This window comes from Amblyomma mixtum, unplaced genomic scaffold (genome assembly GCF_055824585.1).
Source record: "Amblyomma mixtum isolate Tamu unplaced genomic scaffold, ASM5582458v1 scaffold_20, whole genome shotgun sequence".
NCBI lineage: Eukaryota > Metazoa > Arthropoda > Arachnida > Ixodida > Ixodidae > Amblyomma > Amblyomma mixtum.
This window is the reverse complement of record NW_028317717.1, coordinates 1,243,575-1,260,932: the sequence shown is the minus strand read 5'-3', so window position 1 is coordinate 1,260,932 and position 17,358 is coordinate 1,243,575. Positions and strand designations below refer to the sequence as shown.

Genomic DNA, 17,358 nt, shown 5'->3' with positions numbered 1-17,358 from the left:
TTCAATACCGTTAGCATGCATCAAGTCTGAGGGGGAGTCAGTGGGTAGATATTTTGAATATATGAATCTAATTGCTTTCCTTTGAATGTTCTCGAGCTTTCTTATGTTAGACTTAGTGTACGGGTCCCAAATTATGCAAGCATATTCAAGCTTGGGTCTAATTAGAGTATTGTAACCTAAGAGCTTAACGTTAGCGGTGGCGTTTCGAAGTTTATGCCTTATATAACAGAGCTTACGGAATGCGAGTGAACAGATGTTATCTATGTGAGAGTTCCAAGAAAGGTTATTAGTAAGTGTTACACCCAAGTACTTTACGGACGCTACTTGTTGCAATGGTGATGATTCTAATTTATATGCATATTGTAGAGCGTTTATCTTGTTAGTTATGCGAAGAGAAACGCTTTTATCTGCGTTCAGTGTCATGTCCCAGCGCTTGCACCACTGTACAATATTAGTAAGCGTATTTTGTAGGTCACTCTGATCGTTTTCAATGCTAACATCGCGAAATAAGACACAGTCATCAGCATATAATCGAATATGTACGCCAGGGCAAACTTCACGGATGATGTCGTTAATGTATATTAGAAAGAGTAGTGGACCCAGTACGCTTCCCTGTGGCACACCTGATGTGACTGGGAGACAGCCAGACTGGTGCCGACCTATTGAAACATGTTGACTCCGGTTGGTTAAATAATCATTTATCCAGGAAATAAAAATAGGCGGAAGTCCAATAGTTTTTAGTTTTAGAATTAGGCTGTGGTGTGGAACTTTGTCAAACGCTTTACTGAAATCTAGAAAGATCGCGTCAATCTGGCTGTTATTGTCAAGTGATGCCGCAAATGAATGGATAACTGAAAGTAGTTGAGTTACTGTGGAAAACCCTTTGCGAAAACCATGCTGGTAATCTGTCAGAATGTTGTTGCGATCTAAGAATTCATTAATGCTAGTTGCGACAATATGTTCCATTAATTTGCAGCAAGATGACGTTAAGGATATAGGTCGATAATTGGTCACCTGAAGGCGGTCGCCTTTTTTAAATACAGGTACGACTCGGGCTATCTTCCAGTCCTCAGGTACACACCCGGTTAACAATGACGCGCGAAATATAATAACCAAAAACCTGGCCAGAGATTCAGCATACCTCCGAAGAAAACCGTTAGGAATATCGTCGGGCCCTGGGGATGATTTAGTTTTCAGGTTTAGTAACATTGAAACGACACCATCATACGAGATGAAGTTAACTTCAGATGGATGTGCTGAAGTTGTGCTTGGTGCATCGTGCGGTTTTGGTTGAGAAAATACACTGTGAAAGTAATCGTTAAAATGGTGAGCAATGGCAGGCTGATTGGTAACCGTTGTACCGTTGATAGTCATTTCTGATATAGGGGCTTTTTTATCGCTAATGTGGCGCCAGAATTTACCCGGGTCGTTTTTTATGAAGTTCGGCAGAGTTGTTTTGAAATAATAATCTTTTGAACGGCGTACAGCAAGGGCGAGGCTTTCTCTTAAATGGTTGATTGTGCTCTGCTGTGCGCGATGCTTTTTTAGCCTTTTGATTCGGCGTCTGAGATGAATGATACTGCGTGTCATCCAAGGCGTCTGCTTGCGAATGTTTTTGTATTTTACAGGTATGAAATTTATAAGGCAATAGTGACACATTTTCTTAAACTGATTCCAGAGTGCGCAGGCGTCGGTTCCATCAAATTCGACGATGCATGTTTCAAGATGCTCAATAACTGAGGCGTCATCGGCACGTGTGAAGTCCATGATACGATGTGCGTTACATGTTTTTGTCTTGGCAAGCGGTTTTATGGGAATGAAAACACTAACAAGATGATGATCTGAAAGTCCTGGTGCGACAGACACGTTGCAATCATGGAAAACATGGGGAACAAATGCAAGATCCAACACTGAATTACTCATGCGAAATTCGCGGGTTGGCTCGCGAACCACTTGACACAAGTTGTGCGTGAACATAATGTCGAATACAATATCAACGTTTTTTTTGTACCCGGAACATGGTTGCAGACGTTCCCAGTCAACGCCAGGTAAGTTGAAATCACCGAATAGCAATATTTTACTCTTTTTGTACTTTGACATGTGAACTTGTAACTTAGTTAGATAATCTTGTGCTACATTAGGAGGCCTGTAAACCGCATACAAAATAAAGCAATATCCCCAGCAAAACAGTTTCATGCAAAGGCACTCAACATCAGGTACATCTTCTAGCGAAACAGCCTGTATATTATTTTTGATTAGTACTGCAACTCCTCCACCTCTCGAGGGCCTATCCTTGCGAAATACCTTGTACGAGGGTGGAAAGATGAGGTCATCGGTAATCTCGCTGTGCAGCCAAGTTTCTGTTATAACCGCAACGTGAGGGTCATGTTGTAGGAGAAGGATTTCAAGCTGCTCGGTTTTATTGGCTACGCTTCGAGCGTTAACATTAATTATTCGGAGATGCTTATTCACTGTCACTGTAGCAATTCCTTTGTGACCTCTGTTACGTTTATGTTTGGGAAATCGGTATTTAGAAGCAGAGACCTTTTCATGGCTTAGAATTGCGTGATCTATGGAGTTGACTGCACCACTGAAGGCGTTAAGGGTCGTGTCTGTTTCGTACGATAGTTTTTTCGCAAAGGCACCTTGTCGTTCTTTTCATAGTCCCAAACGTAGGCTTGACTGTTGATAAAAATTTTGTCGAAAACTAATGAAACTTTGTCGCCTTTATCGCGGTTCGGCTTGGTACTGTTCCAGAGATTTCTTCTTATGTCTCTTGTTTTATATGAAAAGTCTTCACCGATCGATATACCACTGTCTTTAAGTTTACGTCCTTGCTTTAAAATTTCGGTTTTTTGACGAGAGTCCAGGAGCTTGAATATAACAGGCCTAGTTTTGTTCTCTGCAGGTTTTCCCAAACGATGAATGCGCTCTATGGTAACTGGTGCGAGTTCAAGTTTGTCTTGAATGATCTTTTGGTTAACATCACGCTCCAGGGACTCAGAAGTCTCGTCTTCTTCTTCTTTGAAGCCGTAAACAATTAAGTTCGATCTACGGCTGCGGTTTTCCAAGTCATCTATTCTGTTTTCCAGGTTTTGAATTACACGATTCATAGATTCGAGCTGGTCTTGACAGAGAACGATTTTGGCTTCCAGTCTGGATACTGCGTCTAGTTTAGTTTCTATGTCAGTCAACCGTTTTTCTTTTATCTCTTTGATGTCTGCAGCTATATCTTCCAGTTGTTTAGAAAGTTGTGCATTATTGGGACCCGGATTTGTTTCAATATCACCATCCAGCACTAACAATTCTTTCAAGTACAGAGCAACTCGATAGAAGAACCAACACATCCGTGGGCACGGCAGCAGAAATAGAAAGGGATCACTAGAACGAATACATTTTGCGTAGCGTTTCCTCACCTGCGGAATGAAGAGGAACGGATTACGTGACCACATCCCTGAAATGCCACCGTGCCCAGTGGGCGCGCCGGTCCTGAGTGGGTCATTTATAGGCTGGTGATGTGGTGGCGCTGTTCCTGGGTCATGCACGCTGTCATCGGTGCGTGTAGCCGCTGACTGTCTTATCATGAAATTCCAGGGCGTCGGATGAAGCACAGGATCCACGTGAAAGGCGGTGATGTTCTGGATGACGAACTCCTTTTCATGCACAGGCGGCCCGGCGAAGCAGCTGGCGATGGCCAACAGCACACCGATCCACAACTGCGGAATGAAGAGGAACGGATTACGTGACCACATCCCTGAAATGCCACCGTGCCCAGTGACTTCTTTGACTAGTTGAGCAAGAAGAAGCGGTTAAAAATGCTTTAAAATCTTCACTTGAAAAGAACAACGAGTAGACTAAGAGGAATTCGAACACAGTCATCACATTGATAATGCCAAAATCTGTATATAACTGGCCGGTTGCATGTAGTCGTGGGAGATTGCCAATGCAGCGCAAAGCTTTCTTTTCCAAACGATGAAGAATGCACAGATTCTTAAGGGTCGTTGTAGCCCACACAAGTGCACAGTAATTAATTCGATAAGCAAAAAGAGCGTGGTAAACTTGGAGTTTGGCTTTCATTGGTAGGAGCTGCCGGGATCGTGATATTGCACCTGCTGCTGCTGATAGGTGTTTTGATAATGATTCGATATGACTAGTCCATGTCATATCAGCGGAGAAGGTTACACCCAATATTTTAAGTTTATCAACTATTGTTATCACTCCAGGACCAAGTACAAGAGGGTGGTTTATGTCCACATGTTTGTTTCTGGCTTTGAACAGTACACCTTTAGTTTTAGTTGTATTAATTTTTAGTCCATTAAGATTGGACCAATCCCAAATTTTCAGCAATTCAGATTGAGCTTCCGCTAGAACTGCACTAATATGTTTGCCAGAAACAAACATGCTCATATCATTAGCATAAAGCACAAATGATGATATACTTCTGTTTTCAACAGCGTCATTAATATGACGCTGTTGAAAACAGGCTATATATGGTACGCCGGAAGTAACTGTTTGAAAAGACGAGCAGATATTGTCAATAGAAACACACTGCTGGCGGTCACATAAGTAAGATTCAAGCAACGAATGACATACAACACGTAAGCCATATGCAAACAGTTTGTGTAATAATATTTGATGATTTAGGCGGTCAAAAGCTTTGATATAGTCAATAAATATGCCGAGTGTAAGGTAGTTGTTGTCAGTGTTGTTAATTATAAGTTCTTTCATTGTAAGTAAAGCCGTTTCAGTACACCTGCCTTTCCGGAAACCGTGCTGGCAGTCGGTTAGTAAGCTATGCTTCAAGAAAAAGATGTTAATACGCACAAATATTAGTTTTTCTAGTCCTTTTGAAAATACAGGAAGTATAGATATCGGTCGATAGTTATTAATATCATTCTTTTCGCCCCCCTTATGTATAACGGACACTCTTGCTTTCTTCTTAGCGGTTGGAAAACAGCCTGATACAAGTACTAAGTTAAATATATATGATAAATAGGGTGCGATGATATCAATAACGTATTTAACCGGCTTTATTTGCAAGTCGTCAGCATCTTTGGCATTACTGTTATGTAAGTTCAGAAATGTGGAACAGATTTCTGCCTCATCGGTCGGCTGAAGAAAGAGTGTCACTGCAGCGAGATGGTAAGGTGAAATCTGCTTCCAGGCTATCTTGTGTATTTGTCAAGTTGACAAAATGAGTATTAAAGTGTTCCGCTAAGTCAACACCGGAGAGGTGTGTATTGCTTAGAAATTCTGCCGCTGAAAACCTTGGATTTCGGCCCTTCAACACCATGTTTATAACATTCCATGCCTTATGAGGACGACTCTTTAACGTAATTGTAAAAAGGTTATTATAATACAATTTCTTCGCTTTCCTTAGCTCCGCATTTAACTTATTTCTGCATTTCTTGAATGTTAAGAAAGCAGATGGCTCTCCGGTGTACAGGAATTTTTTTGAAAAGTTTGTTTTTCTTCTTTATCATTTTCAGATGATCGGGCCCAACCCAAGGCTTTCTTATACTTCCATTCGATTTCACTAGTCTATATGGAAAGCAGGTGTCATAGTAACCGCGAAAAATAGAGAGGAATGCATTGTAGGCATCGTTCGCATTTGTTTTCTCATATACAAGAGACCAGTCACCGTCTGAAACACACACGCGAAAAGAACCTACGTTTGCTGTCGATAGGCACCGAGAGGTTAGTGGAGGCTTAAGCATTTTTTTCTTGGAGAGATTGCTTGAATATGATATAAAGATGGGACTGTGATCACTTATGTCATAGCTTATAGTGCCCGCAGTTTCAACTGCTGTGTCTGCGTTTACAATGAACTGATCAAGCAATGATTGTCCAGTCAGCGAAACGCGAGTTGGTCTCGAAGTAACATTTTTGAAGCCGCACGAAGTCACTATATTATTCAGGTGTAAAGAATGAACGTTATCACTGCGCATGTTTACATTGAAGTCACCGCCTAGTAGCAAGCGATAATTTTTATCTGCAACAGTCTAATATTTCTTCAACGAACTCAAAGAATATGCTATGGCGGCCAGTTGGCGGCCGATATACCACAGTAAACAACTGTTCTTCGGCTTGTACGCACAACGATTCATAATCCCTAGTGATCCGCGTAAATGGTTTAAAAATGTCGGAGGATATGTTTCGCTTGGCATGCATCGCAACGCCCCCCCCCCCCCCCCCCACGAATTCACTTCTGTTTAAAAAATAATGACTGTACCCGTCTATAGATACCATGTCACTTTCTAGCCGATATCACGTTTCTGTGAACATTATCACATCGAACTGAATGCGGCACTCATCAAGAAAGGTTGAAACATGTTCCTGTTTAGATATAAGAGATCGCGAATTTATATGGACTGCAAAAACTGTTCTGTGTACAAGACTGTAAAGGAATGTTGCAAGGCAAACAGTTTTCCAGGTATAGCATAGTGTTCTGAGGATGGCAGTATTGGCCTGCGTGACCAGCACCAGCGGCTTAGACAATCTTGTCCAAGTCGCCCATGCAGGTGATGCGCACAGTTGTGGAAGTCTCATTTTGCCTGGCGAAAATTTTGCCATTCTTTGTCCAGGCAAACTTCCATTTTTTATCCTTTTTCCGCGCCACAGTCAGGCTCATTAGCTTTTTCAGAGTGGGGCACTAGTGTTCGTTAATATACACGGCAGAACTTTCAGTCTGACCAAGATCAGTGTAACCAAGATCAGCAGTTGTGGCTTTGACTTCTTTTGCTTTACTCAGGACAGCGTCACGCTTGGATCGGTTGCGAAACTGCACTATCACATTTTGGCATGTCAACTTCTTATCCGGAACCCGGTGGCAGGCTTCAATATCTTGAGCTGTTATGGGCACTTGGATTACTTCTCCAATCTTTTGGCGTATGTCAGGGAGGTTTTCGTTGTCAGTTTCGGGAAGCCCTTTAATTTCCAGGTTTCTGTTTCGAGAGTATTGCTCCAAATCGGTCAGCCGAAGCTCAAAAGCAAGGAGCATGTTCCGTAAGCTATCGCGATCAGCAGATAGCGCAGCGTTTTCTTCTTTTAACGTTTTGTTTTCCTCCTACTCAGCTCCGATCCGGAGACTCAAACAAAAGTCGTCCAACTGGCCGAAGACGCCGCCAGGAGCCAAGACCTTCTGGCCGTCGTTTAGGCGGGGGGCCTATATGCCCTTCAGACTGTTGGCAATAAACGTTTTACAATCCAATCCAAATCCTCCTTTAGTGCTGAGAGTTCGGCGGACATGTCATCATAATTCTTGCTGCAGAAATATACGCTCTGCGATAGCTCACGGGTTTCTTTATGTAAATCCCTTTCTATTGCACTGCGCATTGCTGCAATTTCGGCGCGAAATTGTTTCCGCAGCTGATCACGCAGTTTTTCTATCTCACTCGGCATGCTCAAATCACTCAAAACACAGTTGGCAGCGACAGCGGAAAAAGGTCACTTGTAGTAGAGAGGGTAAGTCACAGAATGCGCTCAAACCTGTAAGGCAGTTGCAGAAAGTTTAGTCGAAAGAGCTCCTGCTGCCGCTGTCTCTGCCAACTGAAAGGGCTGCTCTCCAGTGTTGGCTCTTTTATCCCTGATGTCCCCTGGTGGCTGTGTTGCTTCCTGGCACGCTGGGGCGTGACAGCCTTGTCAGTCCGTCGATGTCAATCCGTTACAGTTGTCGATGATAACAGCGACACGATGATGGTGTTGCACCGGTAGATCAGGAATTGATACCTGTAATGCAGTTGCAGAAAGTTTAGTCGAAAGAGCTCCTGCTGCCGCTGTCTCTGCCAACTGACCTGTCTCTGTCTGTGCCAATTGATATGCCACCTATAAAAGTTAGATCAAGGGTGGAAAAGTGGGCACAAGTCGGAGCGAACCTGGGGCTATTATTGATACTGGCGGAATGTGGGCATACTATTGGCGCGAATTTCGGGCCATTATTGACAGATCGACTGAATGTGGGCATACTATTGGCGTGAATGTCGGGCCATTATTCATAGATTGGCTGAACATGGGCATAGTCTTGGCACGAACGTTGGCCATTTGTGGATAGACTGGCTGAATGTTGGGGCAATGCTGGTGGCTAGACTGGCTGAGTATAGGCACAATCTTCGCATGAATGAAGGGCCATGGTTGGAAAAAGTCTCGGATTGCTCAAATGCCGATGTAGGACCAATATTCATGCCAGTTTTCGCCACTCTTTTCCCACTGTCGGCCCAATCAATTTGTGCTGCTTCGGCTGTAAAATCATACAGTCATCATAGAGATGTCATATATCATACAAATTGGTGATATATCAATAAATGGTATGATATTCTATGATGAAGCCTCTATAAGCTTATTGCATCATAAAACTTTTATTCAGCAAGGGCGCAGCCTCCAACGGGCAGCATAATGTACCAGAGCAGCTTTTCCGCTGCTTCGAGAGATTTCAGTGTGCACACTAGAACGTTTTGGTCCCATACGGGCCACATTGCACGTCCCCCACTTATGGCGTCCCCGAGGATGCTGCGAACGGCAGCGCTGGCTTGACCAGCACCTAAGGTACCCTTAAGGTTGATGGTGTCTCGTGGATTGAACACCACGATAATTTCCCCTTTGCCGATCCGGGGCGTGTGCTGCGGCCACCACCGAGGTTGTTTGGTTAGGTACGCAGCTGCGCATCCGCAGAGCGTCTCGCCACTTGTTGCTGGCCGGCGTCCGCGTTGGCTTCGCTGGAAGCCTTCTACTTTTTTCGCCCACGCAATGCGCGAACCATGTCTTGCAGATATTCTTCCTCGCTGGAAAGGGACTCCTCAATTTCCTCACCCTCCATGTTTACGATCCTTAGGGAGGTGGCATCGCCGCCGGTGACTTGGCCTGGGTCCCGCATAGCCATGGAATCCCTGAAGGCGGCCGGCACAGGCCTTGCCACCGTTAGGCTTACCGCCGCAGAGACGTTGTGAAGTCTTCAATGCACTGAAAATTGAACAAATTTCAGCGCACCTTCGCAAATGCGCCGTCCATGGTTGCCGCTTAGGTTGCCGGAGACGATGGTGCCAAGCTTGCTTGTGAAAACATTTGAGGACCGCGAGTAACAACGATCACTGGGAGAGACAACGTTGCGTTCTACCGCTCCCGCTGCCGACCACCGCGTTTCCTTGTAGTCTGGATGTTCCCGGGTCGTGTGTATTGGTAGTCTGTGTTTTGTGAGCGTCTGTGTCCATACACCTGTCACCTAGTCTATTCTATAAGTACCAGTCCAGTCTTCGGGCCGAGTGTTCTCCACGGATCCGTGACACACAACTTTTTGATAGGGAGTGTATCATTTCAGTGCAATCTATGGATGAATAGTTCAAGTAGCCAAAAACCAAAATGGGGAGGGTGGTTAGCTGGAGTACGATGAGGTTAGCGAATGAATCATTTCACAAAAGATTACGTTACGAAGCAGCTTCCATATCGAGCGGTGTATTGCATTTGCCAATAAGATGGCGGGGGGGGGGGGCGGCAATTTTGTCAGCCAAACCAAATCGTTTCGAATGAGGTTGCTGTTGGAGCGGCGGGTGCCGCCCAAGTACACGAACTGCTAGCAACCAACAATCTCGCTTTATTGCCACATACAGTCATCTATATAAACATAGCGACACTGGTGCCTCTGGCGGCAGGTAATCCCCAAACCGGAACCGAAACCACATATACAAAATATTCCCTTCCTTATAAAAAAAACAGCTACATGGGTTAGTGATTTAGTGGTGGTAGTACGTTAGTGCTCTTTTACAGAATTATATTTACAGTAACAACAATGTGCTTGTCTTATGCACTTGATACAAAAATATAAAACAAAAAGAGGAAAACAAGATACAACTCCATTTATGTCCATATTTCACAAGGTCAGCAAACTCAACAGTCGTGCAGATTGTGACAGGTTCATGTTCACTGCAAAACGTGTATTTCTGTACTTAGTGTGCATAGCGGTCTGGAGGTCGTCTATTCCTTGATGGCTGTACCCTACGCTGAGGTGCCGATGCTTCTGAGAAACCACTGGCGGCAGGCGAAGCCTCTTCCGGCTCACAGCCGGTCACTGGTGGCATAGGCGGCTGCTTCGCAGCAGCCACAGCTGAAGTTTCGATTGGCGCTTCTGAAACGGGTCTCTCCAAGGTAGGCGGTAAGCTGCTTTCCCTAGCGGTGTCATTTGTATCACTCCTTTCCCCCCACCCACAGAGAGATGCAGAAGCTCGTGGCATCCTTGACAACTTTGAAGCGTTCCACGTTTTTCCATAATCAAGTTGGAAAAGACGATTGCCCCCGCTTTCTTATCACTTTTCTTGGGCGGCTAAAAGCCAGGTCACCTTTAAAAGCAGTTGTCTGTCTGCGTACTCGTACAAGGTCACCAACATCCACTTTGGTTTCCCTTGCTGCCCTGCAAGCCTCTGTGTATAGTTTACTGGATTGCTGCTTTTGCTTCACGCGCTCGCGTAGGCGGTGGAGCTCTGAACTAGGGTCGGTTGCAAATATTGCTGACAGATACCCAACGACATGGAGCCGAGTCCTTGGCAGACGTCCATGCAGGAGAAGTGCTGGGGCAACTGCAGTTGTGGCATGCGGCGCACAACGGTAAATGCCCAAGTATTTTGTTACCGTTTGGCATAAGGGACGCTGCTCGAGTGTACCCACTTGAACAAAGCTTTTAAAAACTCTGTTGAACCATTCTACCTGTCCGTTTGCTTGCGGGTAGTATACGGACGAATGCCGCAAGCGGATGCCGCGATCCTGCAGAAAAGCTTGGAACTCTCGAGATGAAAACTGTGGCCCGTTATCGCAAACAATTTCCTCTGGGTAACCTTCACGTGCGAACACTGACACCAAGAAGCCTGTTACTGTACGTGTTGTGGCTTGGTTGCAAAAGTATACTTCAGGCCACTTAGAAAAGTAGTCGACCAGCGTGATCGCATATCGACAATCGTGTGGTGCTCTCTCAAATGGACCAACAATGTCCATGCCCAGCATTAGCCACGGTTCCTTTGGTAAGGCGACCGGGTTCAATGGTACAGCCATACCTTTCGTGCTCTTGTCGGCTGCCTGGCATATACTACACGTTTGAATAGCTAGCTCGACTTGCCTGTCCATGGCTGGGCACCAGAATGTTTCTCGCAGACGTGCTTTCGTTAGTACAATTCCAGGGTGAGCCTCATGAGCAGCGGTAATTATCCGCGCTGTAAGTGATGCGGGAACCACAAGGCGTTCGCCATGCAAAATCAAATTGTCCACCACTGACAGTTCATCGCGAAGTGTAAAGAAAGGTTGAAGCTCACCCGCAGAGATTTTTGCGCAGGCCAGGACGATTAAATGTAGGCCTTGATTCGTTGCAGTGTGCTGTCTTCCGACTGGGCCTGTTCAAACTCTTCCTTGGTAATGCAAGAAGATATAAGGGCAACTGATACAGTTTCATCTGGTAAAGCCTCTTCTTCCTGAGAAGGTGACGCAGGGAGACGAGAGAGCGCATCTGCTACTCGATTTTGCGAACCCTTCCGGTACTTTACTGTATAGTTGTACTGCAGTAGGCGCTCCGCCCACCGTGCTATCCGTAAGGGACGCCTTCCTGGCCCTTGAGTAGGCAGCAATGCGACCAAGGCTTGATGGTCAGTAAGCAACGTGAAATGGCGTCCCCACAAATAAACCTGCCACTTCTCGCACGCCCAAACACACGCAAGCGCTTCGCGTTCTCCTACTGAATATCTCCTTTCTGCAGATGAAAGCGCTCGAGAAGCAAAGGCGACAGTGTGCAGTTTCTCTCCCTCCACCTGTTGGAGAACCGCTCCAAGCCCACAGTCTGAAGTGTCAGTGGAAACAACAACTGGAAGAGATGCATCGAACATCCACAGGACTATGTTGGACGCAAGTGCCTCTTTGATCTTTCGAAAACTGGAGTCTACCTCGCCAGACCAAACAAATGGTTGCCCCTTTCGAAGCAGAACGCGCATCGGTTGAACCATATCGGCAATGTTGGGAACAAACCTAGAGTAGTATTCGACCAGTCCCAAGAACGATCGAAGGCTGGCTGCATTGGTGGGTGCCGGTGTATCCTTGATAGAAGCAACCTTTTCCTCCAGCGGAACAATACCACTTGCTGTGATCCTGTGACCCAAAAATGAAAGTTCGTGCGTATCGAAGATACATTTGCTGTTCAGTTTGAGTCCTGCCTCTTTAATGCGTTTAAGTACTGCTGCAACGTTATGTATGTGCTCTTGCCGGCCCCGCCCGAAGACTATAATGTCATCTATATAGAAGAGCACGCCGTTACATCCTTGCAGGACTTTGGACATCATAATCTGAAATGCAGAAGGCGCTGAATCCAGTCCGAAGCACACTCGTTTAAAACGAAAGAGGCCTTCGTGAGTTATAATAATCAATGTCAATGCCCGAAGCCTTGTAAATAAGGCGGACGAATTTGAAATTTTACTGCTCGAATACGATCCCCACATATGCGTCATAACAGAAACTTGGCTACATAATGATATAGGTGATGACGCCGTTTTTCCGCCCTCATACAAGGTATTCAGAAAGGACCGGCCCTCAAGGGGAGGCGGTGTAGCTGTTATTGTCAAAAACCAAATTGAATCCGCCTTAATCGAAGACGTCCTCGATCTTGAATGCCTGTGTCTGAAGTTGTCATGCTGGGGTCATGGTTTCATTTTTTATGCGCTTTATAGGCCCCCCGACGTCAATGATGATTACCTAGTCAAATTACAAATCCATATGTCAAAGTACACTAAGAATAAAATACTGCTGATCGGCGATCTGAATCTTCCAGGTGTTGACTGGGACCGCCTTGAATGTATCGGCTCTAAGAAACCTGTGAATTCTGTCTATAATATAATGTTCACACATGACTTAATCCAGATTGTACGCCAGCCGACTCATGAATCCCGCAGTCGTGATTCTATATTAGATTTGGCTTTTGTACCTCGTGCTCTCAGTGACTGTACTGTATCGGTTGAGCAAGGGCTTTGTGACCATCATCTTGTGAGCATTGCTATACCTTTTCACGCGCGCAGCGTACGCAAACAGCAACAAGTAGGTACATTCAAAGATTACACGCGCGCTGATGATGCCCTCATAATACACCACTTGGAAACGTGCCTTATAGATTTTGATGGAACGGACGCATGCGCACTTTGTACCAAATTCAAGGAAATCTGCCATTATTGTCTAGATAATTTTGTGCCTACAAAGCGCAAGAATGTTCATAAGCAAACGCCTTGGATGAATCGGATCATTATTCACCTTAAGCGCAAAATAAAACGACTGAAAAAAAAAAACACGCGCAACCTGATCTGATCTCGGAGCTTAAAGAGGCACTCGCGGGCGCAGTACGTAGATCAAAAGATTACTACTTCAAAATATCTCTCCCAAACTTCATAAAAAATGACCCTAGCAAATTCTGGGGATTTATAAGTGACACAAAGAAACCGGTTTCTGAACTATTAGTTGCTGATACGTTGGTAAATGATCAAAGGGTATTGCTCACCATTTCAACGAATACGTCCACAGCGTATTCACGGTGTCACAACCATACACACTTGATGCTGCACCTGCCTACCCCTCTGAAGCGAATTTTATTACTTATGAAGGTGTGCTTTCAATGCTTCTAAATTTGAAAACTAAAACATCGTCCGGCCCCGACAATATTCCAAACATTTTTCTCCGTAAATATGCCGAATCTGTTGCCAAGTTTCTTGTTATTATGTTTCGCACCTCTTTGTTGTCAGCGAAAGTGCCAAGTGAATGGAAGACAGCCCGAATTGTGCCCATTTTTAAACAAGGTTACCGGCTCGTATTAAGAAACTACCGCCCTATATCATTACTTTCGTCTTGCTGCAAGATGATGGAGCATGTTATCGCCACCCGCATTAACGAAGTTTTAGAGTGTAATTCGGTGCTAACAAATCACCAACACGGTTTCCGGAAAGGTTACTCTACCGTGACGCAGCTAGTATCTGTAGTTCATTCCTTTGCCTCAGTATTAGATATTAATGGTCAGATTGATGCAATCTTTCTAGATTTTAGCAAGGCGTTTGACATAGTCCCCCACAGCAGCCTAATATTAAAACTACATTTCATTCGCCTCCCGCGTATTCTTATTTCTTCGATAAGTGATTATTTGAATAACCGAAAACAATACGTTGCTCTTGGTGAACAACAATCCGGCTCTCTTCCTGTCACATCTGGTGTGCCCCAAGGAAGCGTTCTGGGGCCTTTACTGTTTTTACTGTACATTAACGATATTGTCAATGAAGTTTTGCCCGGTGTTCAGATTAGACTATATGCTGATGACTGTGTGTTATTTCGCGAAATTTCCAGTGTTCGTCATCAAATAGACCTGAATAATAGCCTCACTAATATAGTGAACTGGTGCAGTCGTTGGGGAATGGCTTTAAATCCGGAGAAGACTGTTTCTCTCTGCATTACTCGTAAAAGAAATCCGATAAAACATGCATATATTCTTGGTTCATCCCCGCTTAAGGAAGTCACTTCGGTGAAGTACTTGGGTGTGACAATCATTCATGATCTGTCATGGAACACCCACATTAACAACATCTGTTCATCTGCGTTCAGAAAACTATGTTTCCTGAGACATAAACTTCGGAATTCCCCTCCCAATGTAAAGCTTCTTAGTTATCTATCTTTGATCAGGCCAAAACTCGAATGCGCGTGTGTAGTCTGGGATCCGCATATGGCATCCAACATAAAGAAGATTGAAAAAATACAAAGGAAGGCAGTTAGGTTTGTGTTCTCTAAATTTTCCGCATCTGATTCACCCTCCGAAATAATGCAATTTCAGGGTATTCCCCGCCTTGAGTGTCGTCGACAAGGTACTCGTTTAGATTTTCTTTCCCTCTTGCTCAACCGTAAGTTGGGACTTGACCCGTCATTATATCTTTTCCTTCAGCCCGCAATAAGCACACGCCACTATCACACCAGCATGTTAGCACCATATTTCGCACGCACAAATCTGTTCAAATTTTCTTTTTTTCCGCGCAAATAGCGGACTGGAACTCTCTGCCCCACACGGACCAACACTGACATATTTGACATCAGCCATGCTTTGTAATTGTATGCATGTTTCTTTTTCTTTTCTTTTTTTTTCGCCATGTGACTTTTTGTTGCCATGTGATTTTTCTGATTTACTCATTCTGTACAGTGCCCGTCCTGCTTGGACCTAACCATGGTCTGCAGTATGTACATAAATAAATAAATAAATAAATAAATAAATAAATAAATAAATAAATAAACAAATAAAATGCGGTCAAATCGCGACTCGCAGGGTGAAGCATGACCTGGTGGTAAGCTGATGCGAGGTCTAGCTTAGAAAAATTTGTCGCCCCCACTAAACTATGCAATAGCTCTTCTGTATGAGGAAGGGGAAAGCTGTCTATTACGACAGCTTTGTTTGCTTGTCGCAGGTCTACACAGAGGCGAATACCTCCCTCTTTCTTTTTAAGGACCACAATGGGTGACACCCATTCAGATGCCTCCACCCTCTCTATCACGTCCATATTTTCCAACCGATGGAGCTCTTCCGAGACCAATGGTCGTAGCGAGAGTGGAAGGCGCCGAAGTTTGGATTGCACTGGCTGCACCGTGGATCGCGTTTTGACGTGATGCACAAAACTTTTCGCGAGGCCAAGGCCTGGATCGAAAAGAGATCCAAACTCGCCAACTAATACCTTTGGGAGGTTAATATCCTGCACGGCTTTCGTCGGGTCAGGGCGCTGTTCCCTTCGAGAATTAGAAGTGAGCGTCGTTTCAAGGCATTGAAGAGATGACCCATCAATCTGTAGACCGAGGGCCTTGATGGCATCGATACCCAAGAGTGAAGTGCCTTGTTCTACGACGTACAAAAGAAGGCTTGTTGTGCTAGCTTTGTACGTAACGTCAGCGAAGAAACAGCCACGAACCGGAATTGGCTGTTTTGAATAGCCCAGTAACCGAACAGTCGGGGCCAAAAGTACTTGGCCTTCAAAATACTGCTTAAAAAAATCGTGTGCAACAATGGAAACTAACGACCCAGAATCTACAAGGAAATTTATGTCCGCACGGCCAATCGAAACTGTGACGTGAACAGCGGAGCGAGCGGCCGTCGTCACAGCCAGAATGCTCAAAACTTCTTTGCTAGGAGAATCTTGGCTGTCTACCTCACGCACCGGAGCGGAGCCTCGTTTCTGGCAAACAGAGCGGAAGTGACCCATGACACCGCAATGGTGACAACGCTTGCTTTTGGCTGGACAGCGAACTGATGCTGCATTGTGCTGGGATGAACCGCAGCGGTAACAATTATACTGGCGGTTGTGCGACCGCTTCGAGCTCTCGTCGGATTCTGGTGTACACGTAGGCGTATTTCCACGAGTATTTATGCGTCCAACATCTACAGAAGGAAATTCTTGCAGATCATTGTACGCCTGCTCAAACTGCCTTGCCAGTAGTACTGCTCAAGCGAACGAGAGAGACGATCCTTCAAGCAGAAGACGCTCGCGCAAGCTCCGAGACGAAATACCAGCAACGAACTGGTCACGCAGTGAATCTTCTTCGACAGGGAAAGAGCATGTAGCAGAAAGCTCCCGCAATGCAGTGATGTACTCATTCACTGATTCACCAGCTTGCTGAACTCGCCTACTGAAACGATGCCGTTCGGCAACAACATTGCTTGTTGCCGAGAAATGAGCGTGCAGCGCGGCGACTGCGATATCGTACGACGATACTTCAGGCCTTGTATCGCCTGTGCCCTTGCTATCTTGCGACGCTTTCTCAGTAGCAGTTTGCTCACCGAGCTAGGCGTTGTCCAACGATGGAAGTGGTAATGTGTAAAATATGCGCTGACCTTCTACGCCGAGGCTGTGAAGAAGTAGTGCTTTGCGACGACCCGGTGTGCAGTCACAGGCCCCCGAAGCAAGCAGGTAGTTCTCGAAGATGCGGAACCATTGCGGCCACGCAACAGCAGGTCGATCAGGAACAGGCAGGAACGGGGGCGGCGGCGCGATTCCAGAAATGCTCATGGCGCCGGAAAGCAAGCGGCGAAAGTCACGCCCCCCGAAATGATCCCGTCGCCAATGTTGTTGCGGCGGGTGCCGTCCAAGTGCACGAACTGCTAGCAACCAAACAATCTCCCTTTATTGCCACATACAGTCATATATATACACATAGCGACACTGGTGCCACTGGCGGCAGGTGATCCCCAAACCGGAACCGAATCCACATATACAACAGTTGCTATGTTCGGAATGGGGACGATTAGGAAGTGCTACGCAGAGGTTCGAACACCGCCACCACGGCAAGTGTCCAGTGTTTCTCTGCAGAATATAAATATAAAAAATAAATATAAAT

General features: G+C 45.3%; 1 protein-coding gene across 1 annotated transcript; it reads right to left on the bottom strand.

The window, feature by feature from the left end:
• Positions 1–2,299: 2,299 nt before the first annotated feature.
• On the bottom strand, positions 2,300–17,030 carry LOC149324743 (uncharacterized). The gene is made up of 2 exons (XM_089565296.1): positions 16,856–17,030; positions 2,300–3,754 (listed from the first exon to the last, which is right to left on the bottom strand). The coding sequence occupies exons 1-2, from the start codon at positions 17,028–17,030 to the stop codon at positions 2,571–2,573; spliced, it is 1,359 nt and encodes a 452-aa protein (XP_089421422.1). The 3' UTR covers positions 2,300–2,570.
• Positions 17,031–17,358: the final 328 nt, after the last annotated feature.

Excerpts from the sequence above, each read along its gene's own strand:
- LOC149324743 (XM_089565296.1), bottom strand. The coding sequence starts at position 17,030 with ATGAGCATTTCTGGAATCGCGCCGCCGCCCCCGTTCCTGCCTGTTCCT. Across the intron at positions 3,755-16,855 it reads TCACAGCCTCGGCGTAGAAG|GGATGTGGTCACGTAATCCG; the intron begins GTCAGCGCATAT and ends GTGGCATTTCAG.